This window comes from Grampus griseus (assembly GCF_964374135.1).
Source record: "Grampus griseus genome assembly, chromosome: 3".
Lineage (NCBI taxonomy): Eukaryota > Metazoa > Chordata > Mammalia > Artiodactyla > Delphinidae > Grampus > Grampus griseus.
In genome coordinates this window covers 83,103,670-83,114,840 of record NC_139019.1, presented here as the reverse complement: position 1 = coordinate 83,114,840, position 11,171 = coordinate 83,103,670, and the positions used below count along the sequence as shown (strand labels likewise).

General features: G+C 38.1%; 1 protein-coding gene across 1 annotated transcript in view; it reads right to left on the bottom strand.

Moving 5' to 3' along the window:
• Positions 1–591: 591 nt before the first annotated feature.
• The window catches only part of MACIR (macrophage immunometabolism regulator), a 19,055-nt gene continuing 8,475 nt past the window's right edge, over positions 592–11,171 (bottom strand). Inside the window, exons 3-4 of the mRNA XM_082649983.1 lie at positions 6,278–6,327; positions 592–3,061 (exon numbers count right to left, since the gene is read on the bottom strand). Coding sequence (XP_082506109.1) covers positions 2,415–3,038 — 624 coding nt within the window. The 5' untranslated portion in view covers positions 3,039–3,061; positions 6,278–6,327 and the 3' untranslated portion in view covers positions 592–2,414. The remainder of the gene's footprint in view (positions 3,062–6,277; positions 6,328–11,171) is intronic.

Below are 11,171 nucleotides of genomic sequence, written 5' to 3'. Positions count from 1 at the left end.
TTAAAAGGCTAAAGAAAATGTGATTTTTTCCCCCCAGCTTAGAGATCCTCCCTAACCTTTTTTCTTGATAGGATACCACTACCTACTACTGGAGCATAAGCACCAAGTGTAGGGAAAGCAAGACTGAGCTAGTGAAGGGGCTCTGCCAACACATTCTGAAAACCACTGACCCTGAGTTTCGAAACTTTCTTTCTAGGAAACCAAACTTTAAATTATATATATTTACTAATCACATAATAGAAAATATATCTCAAACTTTTAACCCCCCCCCCTCACTTTTGCTGCAGAGTTTCACACCTGTCTTTAAAAACAAAATGGAATAGCTACATATTTTTATTTAGCTTAAGAAATTATGTAGGCGCATGGGCAGAGACAGATCTCACAGTCACACAGTTGTGTGACTCAACACATACCATTGCCATAAATACATCCTTCACCTTGAAATGTGAACGAGCACCAAATGCAAAATTATTATTTTATTTTCTTTAACAAAAATGGAATCTAAAAATAACTGCTTCGGTGAATCCTTGAACAGTAACTGGCCTGTTGATGATGGACCTCGTTAAAGCACAACACAACAATGTGTGTTTATATCACCCTTTTATTTCATAGTTAGAAATAATACAGTTCCACAGGGTAAGTCATCAATAAATAATGGTGTTTAATCATTAAACGTAAAAATCCCAACTCTTTGGCATCTGACAGGATTCTATTTCTTGTCAAACTAATGACTGTATAGATATAGTTAATCTTAGTGATCATTCGTCAATACAATATGTTACAAAGGTGCAATTTACTTTAAAATGTAAAATAGCTGAAAATTTCCAGCCCACCAAGAAATCTGATCAACTCAGTAAGATATGGGCCAACTTCCCTGAAGCTCTTTCACATGATTTGCCTCAGTGGAAGTATAATCAACGTTGATTAAGAGTTCCTAGGGTTTTCTAATACTTATTCTGCTCTAAATAGTTTGTCATTCATTCTGGCCAAAGAAAAGTCACATCTGCACCAGGAATGACCCACTCATTTAATTAAAAGGTGTTCTTATTTAATAAGCAAGATTGCTAACACCTTAGAAACTCACAGCCCCCAAAATAAAATTTAAAATAAGGAGGTCTATGCTGCCAGAAATGCCAATTCAGTAATAAATTGCACCTTCAAGAGTCAAAAAAGAAAAAAAGAAATAGAAACTTTTACAAAAGGTACATTACATACATTTTTTTTTTTCAAAATATGTTCAAGAATAGTTGAGCTGTATTTGTTACTAAAGCCAGGGCATTATTTCTTTAGCAACAAATTAAACCAGTGCAATTGACATAAATTGTTAAGTAATCCAGGATTAACCCATTAAAACTGTAGAAGCACTTTAGGCTCCTGCACTAATCCTAGAAAGTGGAATTTCAATGAGTGCCTGTGCTGCACAGAACTAAAACTGAAATGACCCGATGCCATGCTGAATGGTATCACTTCATACTTAGTTTAAGCATTTGAGAGTAGAAATCATGAGTTCCTCTATGAGAGTTCCATTCACTTACAGAACATTCAGATGCAATCAGTATTATGCCTGTAATCCACAATTTAAAGAATCCTTTCCATTTTAAAGTTCCAGATGAATTTTAAATTAGAAAATAAGCACTAAGGAAACTTTTTCAACTTATGAAAACTTCATATTGGAAACTTTCCTGTAAAGTTTCCCCCCACCCATTGTAAAATAAATACTTTGTATCCCAAATTTAATTTTATTAAGACACACTTTAATAACGCTATAAAGAAATATTTTACAGCCATAGAGATCCATAACTTTCCATGCGGAAATAAAAAATTCACTGCTCAATAATATTATTGAAGCAAGTGAAGAAAGATTATTCTCTTGTCAATTTGAAATGTTAATTTTTTTCAGTGCAAAACCAGTTATAAAATATTTAAACTCAATATTTAAAAATAAAACGTGGTCCAATTTAGCAATCTTCAAGTTCTAAATTTCATAAAACAAATCATTACATATATTTTATAGTAAAGTACAGAGATTAAAGAAGTACTTGAGTACTTAAGATATAAATTTCTAATGAATCATACCAAGTCAGCAACAACCAAGCAGATAACATTTCCAATTTGAGTATCAGAATTTTAAAGACGATATTACTGTACCAAAGCCTTTTTTTCCCAGCTAAAAAGCGATACAAACTAATGGTCAACATTCTGTTTTCCTTGCAGTTGCGTGCTCTAGAATGATTTCACCTCAAGTACCTGTGATTTCATTCCTGTATTCAAAATTTGATCCAATTTTTATGTTCCAGGAACACTTAGCTGATTTAACCATCTATAATGTAAAGAGTCCTGTACAGAGTACAACAGTGGAATTTTCTAGCCAAGTGTAGGCTGACCTAAACTGGTTTACATCCTCTGCAAGTCACTCATGTATTATTCCTAGCAAACACACGGTCCCCTCTGAGGGTCAGGTGTTGAAGCTGGTACTGTAGCACTTCTGTGTCAGCTGGCTCCTTGATGTTCATTTTATCTAGATTGAGGTAGTCCAGAGATTTGGAGTGAGCCCTCTTACCTTTAAGAAGACAGAGAGGCAGAGGCCCATGGAGGGCCTTATAAGGTTCATAAGGTAAAGATTTAGTGCACTTGTCTCCTGAGCTGGGCATCCGCCTTCGCCTCCTGCCATTGACAGCTGGAATCTCGTACGGCTGGTAGTACCTACTTCTGGTTTTATACAAACGAGAGGAACGGGCAAGTCCTGCATCCAGCTGTTTGGAGCGCAAGGAAGGCACAGCTTCTCCCTTACTCTCTTCACCTCCTGTGCACTTCTGGGCTAACTTCAGGAGTTCCTCACCAGTCGTGAAGCCAACCAAATAGTTAGAGTCCATGTGGAGGATCTGGTAGCCTGACACAGTCCGGCGCATCGGCGAGCACGGAGTGCTGGAACAGCGGGGCTTCTCCACCTCTGCCTTTCCCGGGGAGCTCACCTCGGCCACGGGCAAGGGCAGGGTGGTCAGGGTACTTCTGGACTCTCCATTAACATCTACTTCCATTTTAGGCACCAGTCTGCACACTCCTAAAAGCAGACAGACTCAGATTAGAAGAGTGTAACGATCAGAGCCTCGGGCCAAGCTGGGTGGTTTGAGAAGGCTCAGGGAGCAAGAAGTAACACCGGCCGGAAAAACAACCAATGTACATCTGACAGATTTTTATCTATGTCTATTAAATGTTCCACAGCAAGCATGAAATGACTACTACTTCTCTGCCTTCAAGAACTCAAAGGCAGGTTAAATTAAAGTCTGAAGGACTACTGAAAGGTTCATATGGAGAAGCGTTAACAGAAAACAACAGCAATACTTCTCTAAATGCAGTGCTCCTTTCAATCACACAAAGTTTATTCCTTGATGCGATTATTAAGCAAATCCAATACAGAGCTCAACATAATGAAGCAAATAAAAATAATCATACACAATTTCACAAGAATCCACAAAACATTTCCAACATAAAAATTAACTTTAAAATTAACTCTTCAGCACAGCAAAGGAAACCATAAACAAGACCAAAAGACAACACTCAGAATGGGAGAAAATATTTGCAAATGAAGCAACTGACAAAGGATTAATCTCCAAAATTTATAAGCAGCTCATGCAGCTCAATAATAAAAAAACAAAGAACCCAATCCAAAAATGGGCAGAAGACCTAAATAGACATTTTTTCAAAGAAGATATAGAGACTGCCAACAAACACATGAAAGAATGCTCAACTTCATTAATCATTAGAGAAATGCAAATCAAAACTACAATGAGATATCATGTCACACCGATCAGAATGGCCATCATCAAAAAATCTAGAAACAATAAATGCTGGAGAGGGTGTAGAGAAAAGGCAACCCTCTTGCACTGTTGGTGGGAATGTAAATTGATACAGCCACTGTGGAGAACAGTATGGAGGTTCCTTAGAAAACTACAAATAGAACTACCATATGACCCAGCAATCCCACTACTGGGCATATACCCTGAGAAAACCATAATTCAAAAAGAGTCATGTACCAAAATGTTCATTGCAGCTCTATTTACAATAGCCAGGAGATGGAAACAACCTAAGTGTCCATCGTCGGATGAATGGATAAAGAAGATGTGGCACATATATACAATGGAATATTACTCAGCCATAAAAAGAAACGAAATTGAGCTATTTGTAATGAGGTGGATAGACCTAGAGTCTGTCATACAGAGTGAAGTAAGTCAGAAAGAGAAAGACAAACACCATATGCTAACACATATATATGGAATTTAAGAAAAAAAAAGTGTCATGAAGAACCTAGGGGTAAGACAGGAATAAAGACACAGACCTACTAGAGCATGGACTTGAGGATATGGGGAGCGGGAAGGGTAAGCTGTGACAAAGCGAGAGAGAGGCATGGACATATACACACTATCAAACGAAAGGTAGATAGCTAGTGGGAAGCTGCCACATAGCACAGGGAGATTAGCTCCGTGCTTTGTGACCGCCTGGAGGGGTGGGATAGGGAGGGTGGGAGAGAGGGAGACGCAAGAGGGAAGAGATATGGGAACATATGTATATGTATAACTGATTCACTCTGTTATAAAGCAGAAGCTGACAGACCATTGTAAAGCAATAAAACTCCAATAAAGATGTAAAAAAAATTTTTTTAAATTAAAAAAAAAATTAACTCTTCAACTGTGTTTAAGGGGCATACAATAAAAGACAAAAGCTGATCAATTTCTCCAAAGAATCCAATTTAGACCTAAAAAAATTTTTAAGGTATGGAGGAGTCTTAAGGGAAGGTTCCCACAAACCTTGTAAATGTTCTTTATTCCATATCTCCAATCAATTATTTAAAGAAAACCATTTTGTAGTTTAAAAGTTAATCCTAAATCCAGTAAATCAGGCCATTTTTAATATTAAACATATATAAAAATCAAATGTTATTTGACTATTTAATCCTAAAATATACCACAGATTTAACAGTTATTTTATTCTGCAACACCTAAGACACTGCACTTTTGAATAGTCTGGTAAATGGCAGAACAATTCACAACGAATACTAATATTATTCATCACAATGATCACATTACATATTTGGAAAACCCCAGCAACCAGAAGTACCACAGACAATGGCCAGGTTCCTAGGAACTTGCAGATGGAATTTTGGAAAATAAAATCCAAGGGAAACTGAGTGACAATGTCACTTCTGATAAACTTTACCTCTACTTGATCTTCAATTAGAAGTAGGTAGCACAGCTTTAAATGTCTCAGATCACTAATTAAAACGATGTCAACTAATAACATGTCCAAAAATGTGATTTTAAGATTAAATATTTACTGAATTAGGCTATTATATTAAATAACTCTCACGAATCCCTTTGTAAAACAAATAACCTTTTCCTAATTGAATCATTTTCTAAAATTTGGGTATTCATTCAAAATCTAAGCAATCAGAAAGCTAAAAAAAAAAGTCCCAACCTTATTCCTTCATTTGCATGCTGTATTTTCTTTTCCTTCATTAGAAAATAAATAAACCAAGACTATGAAGAAGTTACCAGATGCCATCCTGTCCTCACTATGGTCCACACATCTCTAGTACAACTGAAAACTAATATCAAGAATGATTCCTGAGGGCTTCCCTGGTGGCGCAGTGGTTGAGCGTCCGCCTGCCAATGCAGGGGATGTGGGTTCGTGCCCCGGTCCGGGAGGATCCCACATGCCACGGAGCGGCTGGGCCCGTGAGCCATGGCCGCTGAGCCTACGCGCCCGGAGCCTGTGCTCCGCAACGGGAGAGGCCACAACAGTGAGAGGCCCGCGTACCGCAAAAAAAAAAAAAAAAAAAGAATGATTCCTGAGATAAAGTAAATGTCAAAGGGATCCATATAGTTTTGCTTATTACTTACTTTTTACTCTAAATCTTAGACTATTTCCAATTTTAATTTAACCAAAATACCTTCATCCCTCAACACTTCTAGCTTTAAATTAATTGGTTTTATTCTATTTTATTAATGTAAAAATAAATTTATATTTAATTGTATAATTTATTTCTCTGTTGAGAGGATGGGAATAGGAGGTGACTACCATGCATACGTTGATATGCATGCAAAAAACCTGAAGATTTCTCATCTAATAAACTTTAGAGGGCCATATGAAACCTCATCAGATTTTATGCTGAACAAACAAATGTTTACTCTAAGCCAAATGACAAATTAATCCTTCCTTTCCCACTAATTCTGCAGTCCAGAAAGAGCACAAGAGGACAGATCCAAGGCCTCCAACATACCTAACCTGACAGGCAGCTACAGGCGGGAAGTGTTTCTCTGATACTTCATTCTGAAAGAGAAGGAGAGGAGGGTCAGTGAAACCTAAATAATCAGGGCTGTGGAGGAGATGGGGACCACCCAAGGGGAGTTACCTAGGTGGTGACACTCAAGCCATCAGTCCACATTAAGTGACAAACCAGTCTAGGTTTCTTCCAAATCTGGCAGTCCATGACAGTCCATGGATTTCCACCAGTCACCTTACTGCATTCCCTGGTATATTATAAACTTCCTAAAATTCATGAATTCACACTTCACCCATTCTGAATTGGGTGATAATTCAAAAAGAGGCTAAGCTGGAAGTCATCTTATTTGCCCCTTAGTATAAAAATTGCTAAGCGAGCTAACAGCGTGCAAAGTCACAGTAAAGAAGAGTGGGCACAGGCTTCTCTGGTCAATGCAATCATCAAAAGTTTGCTCCCTCGCTAAGTCAATCCTGCTCCATCAAGGCAGACCGAGAGGAATACTTAGAAGCTCTAGGGGTTGAGCATAATGAATGGCAGGATACAAAGGTTTGAGAGAAAAAGAAATTATATACCAGCTTAAAAATAAGTACCTAGAAAATCAGAAAAGTGAAGAAAGTGAGTGAGACAATGTATAAAGGTCAAGATTTGGTGTGACAAGAAAAAGACACTTCTGTTAGATGAGTAACTATGACTGGTTAAGTTTCCAGCAGGCAAAACACCATAAAAAATATCACCTGGCTTGGGCAAAACTATCCAACAGGCTCTTCAGACATCTAACCTGATAGACAATGATTTAACCTAGATTGTTCAGCAGAAAATGTAGTTTAAGAACTCTGGAAATGTCAACCAAGCAGCCTACCATACTTTAAGAAAACTTGCCATATGTAAGACACCTACTACACTTTACTAATGTAAACAACACACTCCCTGTAGAAAACACTACTTAACCAGAAAGTTAAAGAAATAAGCATTTATAATATCCTCTAACAAAAATTTTTAACCTAGGAACTAAGGATCAATGCTCTATGTAACACTTCTGAATGAGAGTCCTGCTGTACTGGAACATGAAAAAGCTCATTTTAGATATTACACACGTAACAGCTGCTACCTGCTGAACCTCTGATGAGTAATTCTAAGGGCTGGAAAACTGCAGTTTTTAGTTATAAAACATCAGTACTCCTGTTCCAAACGATTGCATATTCTCAAAACTAACAGTTCTTTGAGGTGCTTTCATGGTCTCTGTAGCATACTGTCCTATACACAAGAACATCTTCAGATCTTGACACTCATGTAGGAATATGAATGGTGCAAACAGGACTCAGCAAATTGCACAGATTTAAAAAAATGATCCTTTTTACTTATATTTTGCCTTTCTAAAGAACATCTACTGTGTGGCACTAAGAAAGCTATGTGGAAGCTGGCTGATTGGCAAGTAAATATTTTATTTTTAGCTGGGTAGAGTGCTGACTAAGCAGCATAACCTTCCACTCCTCAATGTGACCGAAAACAAAACTTTTTATGCTATTAAATTGCCGAAATTTTCCTGAGTAGATTTAAATATTGGAGCAAGATCCTGAGAGCAGTTACACAATCAACGTTTACTTATCTTTTTAATGGGCAGCAGTAGTGTAGGTACTGTCCCATCTGAAGAGGGGGAAGTACTCTCTAAAAAAATGGGGGTGACGTGAAAGACAATAAAGACCGAAAGGTCTCAAAGTCAGCATATATGAATGTCCAATAATTTTCACTGCAAAATTTCTTATTAAAGGCATTCATCAGGGAACTCGGCTATCGTGACTACATTGGATGTAGCCTGTGTTAGCAGTATATTCTTTGTATTTTACCATGAAAACTCTGCTTATGGGTTTGTTATTTTTAACAACATTCATGACTAAGCATTTTGTTTTATATTCTAAAATAAAACTTGTATCAAAAAAACATACTGCCAAGATAAACAATTACAAAGCACTCTCTGTAAATATTGCAGGTATATATGCAACAGGCACCACGCCCACTGCATCCTTAAGAATAAATGTGAACCGAGAAATCAAGGCCCACTGCTAACTTCTGCACCACAGAGCACTACAAATTGGAGACCAACAACAGAGACCCTTACTGTTTCCATTAATGCCTTTCATATGCAGTTTAAAGCAAAAATAAAAATTGGAAACAGAAAATATGATACCAGAAGCAGCAATATTCTGTGGAATAGAGTCTAGAACAGAAAATGCAACAAGCATAAAAAAGTCAACTTGTAGTTGAACACTGCTTTTATAACTGAGTTTTATAAACAAGTACCAGAAACAACTGTAATTTTTTTAAATGACACCTAAGGGTCTTCAATATCAAATTCCCTCACAATCCAATCAGCAACAGTGGCATGCAAGTATATTTATACAGCATACGGAAGACCTGGCAATGTTCACAGGCACCACTCTGTTTCTTTGAAATATATGAGGACTCAAAACTAGACAACGCTAAACAAGGAAACACTTCAATATTTACCAGGAAAATGTACACAGTGTACATTTTTAAAACATTGGGTACAGCATGCAATTGTGAAGTTTAGCTGAAACTAAAGCAAAAAGTCCAAACCACAACACACATGTAGGGGAACCTGATGCATCAAGACCAGCACGTTCAAAAGAATGTGACCATGGAATCTACTCAGCTCTGAACACCCTCCAAGAGGCCAAACTTCCTATACATTTGGCACCAGGAGCAACATTTTGAAAATATAACCTAGATGCCTCAGCTCCTTAGACCAGCTCTGAAAATAGCTGATAAGTTTCACAACTACTATACAAAGAATTATTTTGAGAAGTACTGCCTTCTGGAGTGTTTTTTTTTAATCAGGCTTATCAAAAAAAGTCACCCTCAGTAATCAAAAAACTGCTCCAGTATGCTTGAACTGTTTTTAGCAACACATAGCAACAAAATTTAAGACAAAACAGATGTAATGTAACTGTCTAAATATACAGAACAAAAATATCATGTGAACAAAATCTTTTTCAAGAGGTACCTGAAACGAACCATTCAGAACAGAGTCATTCCTTGGGAAATGGAGTCCTTCCTAAGCATGACCATTATCAGTCCAGTGATATCTAGATCTATCTAGTTTTAGTGCCAGAGTCATCTAGGAGTTCACTTTCCCGGAACATCCAATTACAGAGAAGAGGACATGTAAGCCGTGAAGGCAAGGGCCTACCCAGGGCCAGGTGTGCAGTTCCAGGTCTCCTGGCTTCAAGTCCAGTTCTCCTTCAATGTCATCATGCTGTGCCTCTAGCACATGGTTCCCAAAGCTGTCTACACACTGACACATCCAAGGAGCTTCAATAAATACTGATGTCTGTGCTCTATCCCAGATCTGTGATTTAAATCATCTGGGGCGTAGCCTGGGCTCTGACATGTTTAAAACATACCGCAAGTGCTTCTAATATGCAGACATGTTTGGGAACTTGTCTTATAGACATAGAACTTAACAGATAGAAGAATTTCACTCCTGTAAGTTCCTGCCTTCTTTTCCTTAATCAGTAATTATAGTCACATTAGTGAGTATCGTTTTTGGCTGCTTCCAACTGCTAACAACCTATCCCTAAGGCCTTCTAATTTACTGTTTCTAATCCACTGCTGTGCTTAAAAAACATCTGCTAATCAAACTTGTTAAAACTGGATATAAAATATAAATAAATTTATGCACTGAATGAGAATTGGGCTTCTTCATCTGCACATACTTTGGTATAGTTACAGTTATTTTAGCTTCTTAGAAGCCTCTGTCAGGTACAGCCACTTTGGATCACAGTTGGGCAATTTCTTATAAAGTTAAATAAATGCTTATTAAACAACCCCACCCACCTTACCTGTAGGTATTTACCTAAGAAACATGAAAATATATGTTCACACAAAGACCTGAACATGAATGTTTATGACAGTTTCATTCATAACCACAAAAAAACCTGGAAACAATCCAAACATCCACCAACAGGGTAACGGACAAAGAGACTGTGGATCATGAATAAAATGGAATACCACTCAGCAATGAAAAGGAACAAACCAGGATTACACTAAGTGAAAGAAGCAGACAGAAAATGTTATATACTCTGTGATTCCATTTATATGACATTCTGGAAAAGGTAAAACTGCTGGGACAGAAATCAATCGATGGCTGCCAAGGGCTGAGGCTGGGAGGAGAGGGCATACTACAAAGGGGCACAAGGGAATTTTGTGGGGGGATGAAAATATTCTATACATTGACACTACACAATGGCTACATTTGTCAAAAGTCATCAAACTATACACCTTAAAAGGGTGAATTTTACTGTATATAAATTATACTTCAATAAACCTGACTTTAAAAATAAGCCTGTCGGGCTTCCCTGGTGGCGCAGTGGTTGAGAGTCCACCTGCCGATGCAGGGGACACGGATTCATGCCCCGGTCCGGGAAGATCCCACATGCCGCGTAGCGGCTGGGCCCGTGAGTCATGGCCACTGAGCCTGCGCGTCCGGAGCCTGCGCTCCGCAACGGGAGAGGCCACAACAGTGAGAGGCCCACGTACCCCCCCCCAAAAATAAAATAAAATAAATAAGCCTGTCACACCAAGTTTTTGATGCTCCTCCAAATTTTAAAATTCTTTAAAATCCTTCTGTGGACTTCCTTGGCAGTCCAGTGGTTAAGACTCCATGCTTCCAATGCAGGGAGCACGGGTTCAATCCCTGGTCAGGGAACTACGATCCCACATACCATGCAGAGTGGCCAAAAAAAAAAATCCTTCTTATACTGTTTAATCCCAGAATCCAAAGGAATCTAACGGTTGTCCAGTCTGTTTGAACACCTTCAATGACAGGTAACTCACCACCTCTCAAGTTGGTTCATTTCCCCTTTTGCAGCTC